General features: G+C 50.2%; 2 protein-coding genes and 1 long non-coding RNA gene across 9 annotated transcripts in view; 2 read left to right on the top strand and 1 right to left on the bottom strand.

The window, feature by feature from the left end:
* Positions 1–1,124: 1,124 nt before the first annotated feature.
* On the bottom strand, positions 1,125–5,504 carry LOC144336582 (uncharacterized). Its single transcript, XR_013408475.1, has 3 exons — positions 5,395–5,504; positions 3,622–3,764; positions 1,125–3,123 (listed from the first exon to the last, which is right to left on the bottom strand). It is a non-coding gene; the product is annotated as an uncharacterized LOC144336582 (long non-coding RNA).
* Positions 5,505–7,845: 2,341 nt separating this feature from the next.
* On the top strand, positions 7,846–14,038 carry LOC144337599 (uncharacterized). The gene is made up of 3 exons (XM_077983461.1): positions 7,846–7,974; positions 9,148–10,271; positions 11,888–14,038. The coding sequence occupies exons 1-2, from the start codon at positions 7,846–7,848 to the stop codon at positions 9,880–9,882; spliced, it is 864 nt and encodes a 287-aa protein (XP_077839587.1). The 3' UTR covers positions 9,883–10,271; positions 11,888–14,038.
* H6PD (hexose-6-phosphate dehydrogenase/glucose 1-dehydrogenase) overlaps positions 9,327–14,109 on the top strand; it is a 34,760-nt gene continuing 29,977 nt past the window's right edge. For all 7 annotated transcript variants that reach the window (XM_077975416.1, XM_077975437.1, XM_077975428.1 and 4 more), the window contains exon 1: positions 9,327–9,612. The gene's annotated coding sequence lies outside the window, so the exon portion shown is untranslated. The remainder of the gene's footprint in view (positions 9,613–14,109) is intronic.

Genomic DNA, 14,109 nt, shown 5'->3' with positions numbered 1-14,109 from the left:
CTGACAGAGTCTCGCTCTGTCACCAGGCTGGAGTGCAGTGGCGTCATCTCAGCTCACTGCAACTTCTGCCCCCCGGGTTCAAGCAATTCTCCTGCCTCAGCCTCCTGAGTAGCTGGGACTACAGGTGCATGCCACCACGCCAGGCTAATGTTTTGTATTTTCAGTAGAGATGGGTTTTCACCGTGTTAGCCAGGATGGTCTCGATCTCCTGACCTCGTGATATGCCCGCCTCAGCCTCCCAAAGTGCTGGGATTACAGACGTGGGCCACCGCGCCCGGCCAAGCGTGCTCCCTCTTCTTGGAGTCTGTGAGTCTAAACAATTATCCTTCAATGGCATTTGTATCCTGATCTGTTGGGCTTTGCCAAACCTAAATAATAATAAAACCTTTATTTATTTATTTATTTATTTATTTTGAGACAGAGTTTTACTCTGTCACCCAGGCTGGAATGCAGTGGTGCAGTCTCGGCTCACTGCAACCTCCGCCCCCTGGGTTCAAGCAATTCTCTTGCCTCAGCCTCCCGAGTAGCTGGGATTACAGGTGTGTACCACCATGTTCAGCTATTTTTTGTATTTTTAGTAGAGACGGGGTTTCACCATGTTGATCAAGCTGGTCTCGAACTCCTGGCCTCAAGTGATCTACCCACCTCAGCTTCCCAAGGTGCTGGGATTACAGGCGTGAGCCACCGTGTCTGGCCTATAAAGCCATCACTTTAAAATACTGCAGCACTGTGCAACAAGCCCATTGAACCCTCCCAGAGACTCCTCCACACCTGACCAGCGTGCTTCTTCTCTAGGCCTATGACCCAGGAGCCCGAAGGACTATCCTGAAACGAAAACTGATCGCATCACTCTCTCATTTAAAATTCCCTAGAACCTTCTGTTACAAATCAGAGTGAATCCCACAGTTCCCACTCTACAAGGCCCTGCAGGTCTCAGCCCTGCAGTCTGCTCCTGGGCCCTAAGCTCAGCGCTTCGCCTGCTGGCCTCCTTCCCGTTCTTCAGCGACGCCGAGCCCATTCCCGCCTCAGGGCCTTTGTACCTGCTGTTCTGTCCACCCAGAATGCTCTTCCTGCAGCTCTTGCACGACTGGCCTCTTTCCCTCTAGTGTCAATCAAATGTCACCTTTTGGAGGGGCCACCCTTAAGGACCCAGTCAGACATTTTCTTCCATCACTCGGTTTTATGTGCTTTGTGGCATCTGCCACTCTCTGTCATGACTCACTTGTTTATTGTCTGTCCCCCCACCATGCCTGCCTACTTGGAGTAGAATCTGAGCTCCCTGAGAGCAGAGACCTGGTTTGCTGCTGTGCCCCCTGAGCCTGGCACATGCCTGGTGCATGTTTGTTGGTTGCATGAATGAGGGGTGCCTTACCTCGTTCGGGACTGGACATCGGAGAGGTGCCAGGGCTGGACCAATGCAGGGTTGTCTCCTGCTGTGACCCTGCAGCCACTTGGGAACTGCTGCCTCACCAGAGGCTTCCAAACTTCTGGCCCCAGACCAGGCCACTGCAGTGTCAGGGCTGGGGAAAGGCAGACAGCGCCTGCTTCCTGGAGAAGCCAACGGGAAGCCAGCGGCTGTCTGGTGAGGTCCTGCTGACCGGCACGTTTCCCCTCCGAGGGTGCCTTGTCCTTCCCCCAGACCCCAGGCTCATCCATCACCTGGCTGTCCCCAGGCTGCGTCTCTACTTGGCCCAAAGGATACGATGCAGGTTTTGCTGGTACAGAGATGTCTGGGGTGGCTGCCAGCACTTTCATCTTCCCATTTTATCTGCCAGCCAAGAGCTTCTCCCTGCCTTTGCCTCTTGAAGTTTAAGGCAAGAAACATCGACCTTGAGTACAGGAGCTTCCCTCTTCATTACTCAAGGTCCTCTGTCCTGGTTCATACCCAGGCTGGCTGCTCCCCAATCTCCTCTCTTCTCTTCCCTTGACTCTCCTTCCCCCAGGCAGCCTCAGTACAAAATGTGGGGCTTTTCTTCTCCTGAGATCCTGCTCAGGCAGTAGTAGCACTGATGGTTTGTCCCTTTTCCCCAGGGGCACCAACAGACTGTGGCCAAGCTGAAGCCCCTCAGAGCCTCTGTAGGACGAACGAGACTCCAGCACCTGGATGCGGTGGCTCTGGCTCCCCAGCTTACACCACGTTCATTTGACAAACAGTTTTTGAGGGCCTGTTATTTGCCAGGCATTGGTCTTCCAGGGTCTGCCTTCTGGACCAGGGATGCACTTTGGGCATACCGTGTTGCATGTCTATGCAAGCAAAGGCTCTTGGAGCATGCCATGGAACAGCCTGCATCGTTGGGCTGTCCCCATGGACAATGGGACATCCATGTGCAAAAGAAGGGAGTTGGACCCCCTACCTCACATCATTGACAAAAACTAACTAAAGATGATCAAAAACCTAAATGCAAGTGCCAAAACCACTGAACTCTTAGAAGAAGAAAATGCAAGCATAAATCTCCATGAGTTGGATTGGGCAAAGCCTTTACTAGCTATGACACCAAAAGCACAAGCAACAAAAATCAATAGATGGCTGGGCGAAGTGGCTCACTCCTGCAATCCCAGCACTTTGGGAGGTTGAGGCAGGTGGATCACTTGAGGTCAGGAGTTCCAGACCAGCCTGACTAACATGGTGAGATTCCATCTCTACTAAAAATACAAAAATTATCTGGGCATGGTGGCACATGCCTGTAATCCCAGCTACTTGGGAGGTTGAGGCAGGAGAATCACTTGAACCCAGGAGGTGGATGTTGCAGGGAGCCAAGATCACGCCATTACATTCCAGCCTGGGCAACAAGAGTGAAACTCCATCTCAAAAAAATAGAAATAAATAAATAGATACACTGAACATCATCAGGATTAAACAAAAATCAATAGCTACGCTGAACATCATGGGAGTTAAACACTTTTAAGCTTTAAAGGACACCATCAAGAAAGTGAAAAGACAATCCACAGAATGGGAGAAAATTTTTGCAAATCATACATTTGGTAAGTGATTTGTATCTAGAATGTGTAAAGAACTCTAACAACTCAATTAAAAAAGACAAAAAAAAATCCTGAAAAAGGGGGCAGGTGCAGTGGCTCACGCCTGTAATCCCAGCACTCTGGGAAGTCGACGTGGGTGGATCACTTGAGCTCAGGTGCTCCAGACCAGCCTGGGCAACATGGCAAAATCCCATCTCTACAAAAAATACAAAAATCAGCCAGGTGTGGTGGCGTGCACCTGAAGTCCCAGCTACCATGGAGGCTGAGGTGGGAGGATGGCTTGAGCCCCTGGGTGGCTGCTGTTGCAGTGAGCGGAGAGTCCACCACTGCACTCGAGCCTGGGTGACAGAGCCAGACCCTGTCTCCAAAAAAAAAAAAGAAAAAAAAAAAGACTCCTTCTCTTAAGAAATAAAGAAAACTGGGCAAAGAATTTGACTAGATATTTCTCCAAGAAGACACTCAATGGCCAATAAACACATGAAAAGATGATCAACACCACAGGCCATCAGGGACATGAAAGCAAAATGACAATTAACTCCCACTTCATACCCACTAGGATAGCTATAATAAAAAAGTCGGGGCCAGGCATGATGGCTCACCCTGTAATCCTAGCACTTTGGGAGGCCAAGGCGGGCAGATCACTTGAGGTCAGGAGTTCAAAACCAGCCTGGCCAACATGGTGAAACCCCATCTGTACTAAAAATACAAAAAAACTAGCCAGGCGTGGTGGTGCACACCTTTAATTCCAGCTACTTGGGAGGCTGTGGCAGGAGAATCACTTGAACCTGGGAGGCAGAGGTTGTAGTGAGCCAAGATCGTGCCACTGCACTCCTGCCTGGGTGATGGAGCGAAACTGTCTAAAAAAAAAAAAAGTCAGGCAATAGTAAGTGTTGGTGAGGATGTGGGGAAACTGGAACCCCTGTACACTGCTGTTGAGAACAGAGAATGGTGCTGTAACTTTGGAAAACAGTCTGGCAGTTCCTGAAAAGGCTAAACATAGAATTACCAGCTGAAGGGCCAGGTGCAGTGGCTCACACCTGTAATCCCAGTACTTTGGGGGACTGAGGCAGGTGGATAACCTGAGGTCAGGAGTTTGAGAGCGGCCTGGCCAATATGGTAAAACCGTGCCTCTACTAAAAAAAAAAAAAAAAAAATTATCTAGGCATAGTGGCAGGTGCCTGTAATCCCAGCGACTCGGGAGGCTGAAGCAGGAGAATTACTTGAACACGGGAGGCAGAGGTTGCAGTGAGCCGAGATCTCGCCACTGCACTCCAGCCTGGGTGACAGAGCAAGACTGTCTCAAAAAAAAAAAAAGAATTACCAGCTGACCCAGTTCTTCCACTCACGGTACACACCCAAGAAAAATGAAAACATCTATAGAAAAACATATACACACATATTCATAACTACATTATTCATAACAGTAAAAAGCAGAAACAACCCAAATGTTCATCAATCAATGAATGGATCAACAAAATGTGGTGTATATCCATATAATTAAATATGATTTAGCAATGAAAACCAACAAAGCAGCCGGGTGAGGTGGCTCACGCCTATAATCCCAGCACTTTGGGAGGTTGAGGCGGGCAGATCACTTGATGCCAGGAGTTCAAGACCAGCCTGGCAAGCATGACAAGACCCTGTCTCTACTAAAAATACAAAAATTAACTGGGCATGGTGCATATGCCTGTAATCCCAGTTACTGAGGAGGCTGATGGCTGAGAATCACTTGGACCCAGGAGGCAGAGGTTGCAGTGAGCCAAGATCAGGCCACTGCATGCCAGCCTGAGCGACAGAGCGACACTGTCTCAAAAAAAAAAGGAACGAAGTAGTGATACACGATACAACATCAGCTCTGAAAACATTATATAGACACACATATATGCCTGTGTCTGTATATAACATATTTAGCCACAAACGGCCATATATTGTATGATTCATTTAGATGAAATGTCGGCAATAGGCAAATCCAGAGAGACAGGAAATAGATTAGTGATTGCCTAGGGCCTAGAGGGTGGGAGAAGAATGGGGAGTGACTGCTAATGGGTATAGGGTTTCTTGTCAGGGTGACAAAAATATTGTAAACTTGATTGTGGTGATGGTTGCAAAACTCTGTGAATACATTAAAAACCATTGAATTGCACACTTTCAATGAGTAGGTTGCATAGTAGGTGAGTTTTCTCTCAATACAGCTATTATGAAAAATTGTGGGCCCAGCACAGTGGCTCATGCCTATAATCTCAGCACTTTGGGAGGCCAACGCGGGCAGATCACCTGAGGTCAGGAGTTCGAGACCAGCCTGGCCAACATGGTGAAACCCGTCTCTACTAAAACGTACAAAAATGAGGCGGGTGTGGTGAAGGGCACCTGTAATCTCAGCTATTTGGGAGGCTGAGGCAGGAAAATTACTGGAACCCAGGAGGCGGAGGTTGCAGTGAGCTGAGACTGCGCCACTGCACTCCAGCCTGGGCGACAGAGCGAGACTCTGCCTCAAAAAAAAAAAAAAAAAGAAAAGAAAAAGAAAGCAGAGAGACTACCCCAGCTGGGTCAGAGAGATGACCCTGAAAAAGGCACAGGGGAGAGAGAAATCACTGGACCTCCCATTGCTGGCTTTGAAGGTGGAAGAAAGGGGACACAAGCCAAGGAGCGTGGTACCCTCTAGAAGCTGAGAATGGCCTTCAGCTGAAGTCAGCAAAGAAACGGGGATTTCCGTCCTAAAACCACAAATACTGAATTATGCCTTGATCAGAAATGGCTCCTCCGGATAGGAATTTAGGCTGACCCATTATTTTAGCCTGGTAAGACCCAAGTTCTGACCTCCAGAATTGTAAGATAAAAAATTTGCGTTGTTTAAGCCACTAAATGGTGGTATATTGTTATGGCAACAATGGAAACCATTGCATAACTACTTCATGTGGACTTTAGGAAGCTAATCTTAAAAATAAAAAAGTCCTGTCACAATGGCTCGTGCCTGTAATCCTTGCACTTTGGGAGGTCGAGGTGGGAGGATACCTTGAGCCTAGGAGTTAGAGGCCAGTCTGGGCAACATAGTGAGAGCCTATCTCTACAAAAACAACAACAAGAAAGAAAGAAAAAAATTAGCCAGGGATGGTGGCGTACACCTGTAGTCTCAGGTACCAGGAGGCTAAGGTAAGGGGATCACTTGAGCCAGGAGGTTGAAGCTGCAGTGAGCTATGATCGTGCCACTACACTCCAGCCTGGGTGACACAGTGAGATTCTGTCTTAAAAAATAAAATAAAAAAATTTAAAAAGAGGCTCCTCATCTCTGAGGATGAAAAGATCTACCAGTGGCTGAAAAATCTCTACCTGTTCCCCTCCCTCTCCACCTCCTGCGAGAAGCAAGAGGAAGCCAGCAGAGCTGCCTTAGGGAGTGACACCTGAAAATAGAAGCTGCAACGGGATTTTATTTCTAACTCCACAGGCATCTCTGTGAGTCATTCATCTCTCTGGATCTCACTTTCCACGTCTGTAAAGCAGGCTGAATTCACCCTGATTTCTGCCTACCCCACAGTTAAAGGGCTACGAAGAAAAAATCCCCCCAAATCTGCTTCATAAATAGAGCCCCAGGGTGCTCCTTATAAAGCAAGAGATAAACCACAGACAGAATTCTGGCCACAGGACACCCCCAGCCCCACCCATGGGGCATCATTCCTTTCTCCCTGCTTCCTTCATTCTCTTGGCTTCCTTCACGGGGTTTTGGGCACACCTTGTCCCTTGTAGCTGCTGTTAGCACAGAAACGAGAAAAGCTTCAGACAGGCAAAGGTGCGGAAACCAATGCCAGGGCCCACAGGGACAAGGTTTTAGATTTTTGTGTTTTGGGTGGCAGTACTCTCACACCAGGATGATTGGGGCTTAGCACGACTTAATCGTCTTCATGATGGAAAGAAAGCAAAGCAATTGATTGCCCAGAGAAAACTAGAAGATATGGAGGCGGGATGAGACTGAGGTGAAGGTAAGGCGAGGAAAGACAGGCAGAAAAATGAAACATCTCAGGGTGGTGTGGGAGTGGACATAGTGTTAGGAGGACATTGTGACACCCTAGGCTAGTTCCCTCCTCAGACCTCACCCCAACGTTACCTAATCAGATGAATGTTTTCTTAGTAAGCAGGTTACAACTGACTTGGTTTGGGGCTTTTTTTTTTTTTTTTATGAGACTGAGTTTCACTCTTGTTGCCTAGGCTGGAATGCTCACTGCAACCTCCACCTCCCGGGTTCAAGCTATTCTCCTGCCTCAGCCTACTAAGTCGCTGGGATTACAGGCATGCGCCACCACACCCAGTTAATTTTGTATTTTTAGTAGAGACGGGGTTTCACCATATCGGTCAGTCTGGTCTCGAACTCCCGACCTCAGGTGATCCACCCCCCTCGGCCTCCTAAAGTGCTGGGATTATAGGCGTGAGCCACTGCACCTGGCTTTTTTGTTTTTTGACACAGTTTCACCCTGTTGCCCAGGCTGGAGTGCAATGGCGTTATCTCGGCTCACTGCAACCTCTGCATCCTGGATTCAAGCGATTCTTGTGCCTCAGTCACTCCAGCAGCTAGGACTACAGGCGCGCCACCACACCCGGCCTTTTTTTTTGTAGTAGATATGGGGTTTCATCATGTTGGCCAGGCTGGTCTTGAAATACTGACCTCAGGGGATCCACCCGCCTCGGCTTCCCAAAGTGTTGGGATTACAGGCATGAGCCACCGCACCTGGCCTGGGGCTATTTTTAAAGAAGCCCTCAAGGTAGCAGATCACCCTCTGATGGCCACATGGAGATCTGAGAAACAACCCCCAGGTCATGCCTCTGGATACCTGCCTACTCCTATCTGTGCCTTCCTGGGCCCCCGTTTTCAGAGCTATGTGGGTGCCTGACACACTCAGGGCCACAGAATATGGGAAGGGCTCTAGGCCAAGAGTCCCGGCATCATTTGAGTCAGCTCTGGCCGGCTCCTGCCCTAAGCCCTCCTGCTCACTTCCAGCTGTGGAGGTAGCCCAGAGAGTGCCTGGCTCCCTGACTCCTCCCTCCGTCAGGCCCACTCAGTGTGACCTAAATCCTTGCCAAGGCTTGGCAGTCCTCTGCGGGCGCCCGGATGGCCCCTGGCCTTGGTGACAGTGAGGCCCAGCCCCCCTCGGCTCCCAGCCTTCCCGGAACCCCTTGCCTAACATCCTGTGTGGTAATCATGCCTGTTGGCCCCACTCAGTCCTGCCGGCCACTGCCAAGTTCCCTCTGCTAGTTCCAGATGCTCCCACCTCTAATGGAACCATCAGGAAATAAAAAGCTGCAGCACATTTTCTCTCTCAGGTCGGAATCTCCTCCCAGCACTTTGGGAGGCCAAGGTGGGAGAAACACTTGGGCCCAGGAGTTCAAGACCAGCCTGGGCAACAAAGTGAGACCCCCGTTTCTACAAAATGTTGGAAACCTAGGCGTGGTGGCGAACGTCTGCGATCTCAGTTACTTGGGAGGCTGAGGCGGGAGGATCACTCGAGCCGGGGAGGTGGAGGCTGCAGTGAGCTGTGATAGCGCCACTGCACTCCAGCCTGGGTGACAGAAGGAGACCCTGTCTCAAAAAAAAAAAGAAAAAGAAAAAAAGTGGGGAGCGGGTTGGGGGGGAGGAGGAGGGCCACATACTACCTGATAATGGTGGGGGACAGGAAGGGGACTGAGGGCTCTGAGAGGCAGCTGGTCCCGTTTTCTCACTTAAATACCTCTCACCCTACAGAGAAGCCCTGATTCCATTTGCTGTCTTTCTTAGCAACGTCTTAGCAAACGTCTTCCATTTGTCACACGGGTCCAAGCTTCCGCTTACTAAGCACCCACGTGCCAGACAACCCCGGAGGCAGGTATTCCCATTGTCCCTACTGTACAGATGAAGAAACTGAGCTCAAGGTCACACAAGTGAGAAGGGGTGGCAGAGATCTGAAGCTGTGCGCGGAGGCGTGGCCAGCGTGTGCGCTCCAACTCCTAAATCCCTACTCTGGATATTGAAGACGGCAAGGATCAAGCCGCTCATTCTACAGATGGGGAAAAGCGAGGCCTGGGGAGTCCCAGAGCGGGTGCCAGATCGTAGGGAGCTGCCAGCACCCCTGGTCCCCTCCACGACACAACCACGTCCCTCGGCCACTTCTGGGTCCTGAGCGCGTCTGGGACGCGGGAGGATAGCTGAAGGACGCACGGCAACCCAGCGGCCGAAAGGAAGAGCAGGGGCGGAGGCTCGGAGCGGACTTACCAACTCGCCCCGGAAGCTCCGAGGCCCCGCCCCGGCGGCCGCCAGCGGGGGGGCGTGGCATCGCCGGCGCCCCCGCCCCGCCCCCGCCGCGCGCGCCCCGGGCCCGGGCCCTAGTCTCGCTGCGCGCGAGGCCGCGGAGGCCTGAGGCCTGGGGAGGGGCGGCGGCCGGGCTGGCCTTGGCCTCGCGCCTTCCCCTGTGGCCGCCGCAGCCTCCGCGGGCGGTATCGGAGTGTTGTGAGGCGCGTGGCCGCGTCACACGCGCACCTGTCGGGGCGACGGGCCCTGCGGAAGAGGAGGTGCGGTCCGGGGCGCAGAGAAGCCTTCGGGAGCGGGCCGGGCCCTCAGCGCCGCCCCGGCCGTGTCCCGGAGGAGCGGCCCGCGCCGCCGCGCGAAAGGAAGTAAGCGCCCCCCGCCGCCGCCCCCGCCTCCGCCCCGGCGCCTCCAACCCGCGCTGCCGCCGGGCCCGAGGCCGCGCCGAACCCCGGAGCCTGCGCTGCCCGCCCCGCGGAGCCTGGCTGGCGGCTTTAGGGCTGCTCAGGAGGCGGCCAGGGTCCCTCCAGGGTCGCTCCGAGCGGCCGAGCGGTCCTTTCCTGGGCTTCCCGGAACTGAGTTACAGGAGAGGGGGAGCTCCGTGCTTTACCCGGGACCTGCTTAGTCTTTGGCATTGATTGGCCCTCGGGTTTCACATAGCGTTTCCCGTACCCGGATCCAGTGAACGGTTTTCCAGAGGCAAACCTCTCTGGATGTCTGAAAATCAGTTCACCCAACCTTGAATGCTTAGCCAGAAGAGAGAACTTCTGGAAAGAAGTGTCCTTCCCCACTCCCCCTGCACACCCAACAGGCCCATAGATCATGAAAGGCAACAGATGAGGGAAAACTGGTGTCAAATGGGCATATTTTTTATTTTTTATTTTTTTAACTTTTTTATAAAAGATGGGGTATTGTTCGGTTGCCCAGGCTGGAGTGCAGTGGCACAAACACGGCTCCCTGCAGCCTCCACCTCTTGGGTTCAGGCCATCCTCCTGCCTCAGCCTCCCAAGTAGCTGGGACCACAGGCGCGCACCACCACGCCTGGCTTTTTGTAGACAGTGGTCTCACTATGTTGCCCAGGCTGGTCTCGAACTCCTGGGCTCAAATGATCCTCCTGCTTAAGCCTTCCAAAGTGTTGGAATTACAGGTGTGAAGCACCACACCCAGATAGCATATTTTAAATTATGCATCATATCCCTTTAATTTTTCATCATTATGATTGGAAGGTCATGATAAGCTGTCTGAGTTTTTCCTTGGCATTTTTCTGTGGTGGATGGTTAGTTGTTTGGTTTTTTGTTGTTTTTTTTTGGTGGGTACGGAATTTCACTCTTGTTGCCCAAGCTGGAGTGCAATGGCACGATCTCGGCCCACTGCAACCTTATCCCGGGTTCAAGCGATTCTCCCACCTCAGCTTTCTGAGTAGCTGGGATTACAGGCGCGTGGCACCACGCCCAGCTAATTTTATTTTTTAGTAGAAACGGGGTTTCACTGTGTTATCCAGACTTGTCTCGAACTCCTGACCTCGGGTGATCCACCGCCTCGGCCTCCGAAAGTGCTGGGATTACAGGCCGCACCCAGCTGGTTGGTTTTAACAGCAGTTCAAGAAGCTAGCAAGAAGGCCTTCATTCGTGATGCTAATGGTTTAATGATAGAAACTAACATTTCTGGCCGGGCCCAGTGGCTCACTCCTGTAATCCCAACACTTTGGGAGGCCAAGGCGGGCAGGTCACTTGAAGAGTTCAAGACCAGCCTGGCCAACATGGTGAAACCCTGTCTCTACTAAAAATACAAAAATTTGCTGGGCCTGGGGGCAGTGGATGCCTGTAATCCCAGCTACTGGGGAGGCTGAGGCAGGAGAATCGCGTGAACTGCCCCGCCTCAGGTGGTGGAGGTTGCAGTGAACCAAGATTGTGCCACTGCACTCTAGCCTGGGTGACAAAGGTAGACTTCATCTCAAAGAAAAAAAGCAGCTAGGATTTCTTGGGTGCTTACTGTGTGCCAGGCATTGTGCTAAGTGCCTTGCTTCCCATTGACTTGTTTTCCCATTTTGTGGTTGAGGTACAGAGAGGTTAAATAACTTGTCTGAGGGCACATAGTTACTGAGTGGCAGGGATTTGAATCCAGAATATTCTCATGTAACCAGTTCTCCAAAAACTAGCCCTTGAAGGTCTTCCAGGTTTCAACAAAGCAACTGAGGCTTATGCATGATGTCTTCCTGATGTCAGAAGGAAGAACTGTGAAAGGCAAAGCGAACCTGGGAGGCCGAGGCTGGTTACCGCGGTTAGTGTTCGGAACAAATTGACTTCATGGAGCAGAGAAATAGCCTGTCTGGTTTAAACCACTGTTCAGTATCTACACTAATACAGTGTTCGTTTTGCCATTCAGAGATGTAGTCACATTTTACAGGAAGGTTAGCTCTGGGACCAGACTGTCTGTATTCAAAACCTATCACCTCTAGTTGCTTAACCTTCAGTAAGTTATTTGACTTCTCTCTCTCTTTTTTTTTTTTTTTTTTTTTGAGATGGAGTCTCGCTCTGTTGCCCAGGCTGGAGTGCAGTGGCATGATCTCAGCTCACTGCAACCTTCACCTCCTGGGTTCAAGTGATTCTCCTCCCTCAGTCTCCCAAATAGCTGGGATTATAGGCACCTGCCACCACGCCTGGCTAATTTTTGTATTTTTAGTAGAGACGGGGTTTCACCATGTTGACCAGGCTGGTTTTAAACTCCTGACCTCCAGTGATCTTCCTGCCTCAGCCTCCCAAAGTGCTGGGATTATAGGCATGAGCCACCACGCCTGGCCACATTATTTGACCTCTCTTTGCCTTAGTTTCCTCTCTACTCACTGCTAAAATGGGGATAATCATGGGACCTACCTCATATGGTTGTGGCAAGATTTAAATGGTATGATGCATGTCACACTGATAGCCGAGCATTTGGCATATAGTTAAATACTCCATAAATAGCTCTTTTATTATTAAAAGTATTGTTCCAAGTAGTAAGCTGCTGCTAATGTGTGCTGTGTCACAGTGCTTGAAGTCACCATTAGAGATGTATTCCTTTGTCCATATTTCAAATGCAGAAATGACAGTGGTCCTGTGCAAATGGGATTTATTTGTCCATTTAGCAGATATTTATAGAGCGCCTTCTGTATGCCAGGCCTTGTTTTGGATACTGGAGGTACTGCGGAGAACAAAACAAACAAAAGTCCCTGTCCTCATTGGCACGCACGCTCTCGGGGGAAGGAATGGCAGACAATAGGCAAAATGAATGTAATTATCATACAGTATATTAGAAAGCGATGTACTGCAGAGAGAAATAAAGCAGGAGAGGAGGATGGGGGTGGGCGGTTTACAATTTTAGAGTGGTCTGAGTAAGCCTCACTGAGAAGATGACATTTTAGCAAAGAACTGAAGTTAGTGAGGGAATAAACCACGTGGACATGGTGGGGGGTTGGCCAGGCAGAGAGAACAAGTGCAAAGGCCCTGAGGCAGGAGGCTGGGCAGCCAGAGCCTAGATGGGCAGGATGGTAAGAGAAGAGCTCAAAGAGGTAATGGGTGGGAGGCCAGAATGTGTAGACTCTGCAGATGTCTGCACAGAGGAATGGCATGATCCAGCTGGAGCTATAAAAAGGTCACTGACTGCCGTGTTGAGGCTCAACCATAGAGGGTCCAGATAGAGGAGACCAATTAGGAAGTTCCTGCAGTAATCCAGACAGAGATGACGGTGGCTGGCACCGGAGTGGAGTGGTGGAAGGTGGTGAGAAGCAGTTGTATTCTACATAATTTTGAAGATAGAAACTACAGGATTTGCTGACAGATCAGATGACCTCAAGGTTTCTGGGTCTGAACACCTGGAAGGATAGAGTTGCCATTTACTGAGAATGGGGAAAGCTACATTGGAAGCAGGTTGGGAGAGAAATCAGTTCAGTTTTGTACATATTAAGTCTGGCAAACATCCCACTCATGCTCTCAGAATAGCAATTGACTGCATGAGTCTGGAGTTTAGGGGAAGTTCGGGCTGTAAATAATGACTTGGGCAGATAGGCAGTTGTGTGCTGGTAATGTTTACCAACTGACTCTGTGAGGGGTGGGGTTGCCCTGATTTATAGCCTTTGCCTATATCTGTGGTGTAAATATTCCCACATTGGCCAACTTCAAATACACTATAATAGAATATCTTCACCTCATAGATGCAGTGGATATAAATAATATCAAGAGCATAGATATTAGTGAAATGCAGTCAGATGATTAGGAAGTAATGAGTTTTGAGTATTTATTACCTTTTTAATTTATGTAATGAATTTTTTTTTTTTTTTTTTTTTTTTTTGCGACGGAGTCTTGCTCTGTCACCCAGGCTGGAGTGCAGTGGTATGATCTCTGCTCACTGCAACCTCCAGCAGTTTTCCTGCCTCAGCCTCCCAAGTAGCTGAGATTACAGGCACCTGCCACCACACCCTGCTAACTTTTGTATTTTTAGTAGAAATGGGGTTTCGCCATGTTACCCAGGCTGGTCTCGATCTCCTGGGCTCAAGTAATCCTCCCGTCTCGGTCTCCCAAAGTGCTGGGATTACAGGAGAGGTACCTAAAGATGGGAATGAGGATTCTCTGAGATGAGAGAGGAACAAGGACCCCAGAGCCCGATCTGGAAGCTTTTGTCCCCATTCTGGCCACGAGGGCAGTGAATGCAGATCAGAGGTCATTGATAGCAGGCTTGATTTTTATCTGCATTGATGGGTTCAGCATAAATGGACCAGAACAGGAAGAATGCAAAAAAGAAAACAAACAAACAAAAAATCCCCAAAAACCTTGGGTTGGCTATTGTAAAAAGACTACGCACATCGCCGTGTGCTTTAGTTTCAAATGATC

Source organism: Macaca mulatta, chromosome 1 (genome assembly GCF_049350105.2).
Source record: "Macaca mulatta isolate MMU2019108-1 chromosome 1, T2T-MMU8v2.0, whole genome shotgun sequence".
Lineage (NCBI taxonomy): Eukaryota > Metazoa > Chordata > Mammalia > Primates > Cercopithecidae > Macaca > Macaca mulatta.
Note: the sequence above shows the minus strand (reverse complement) of the source record. Positions and strands in the feature narration are given on the sequence as shown.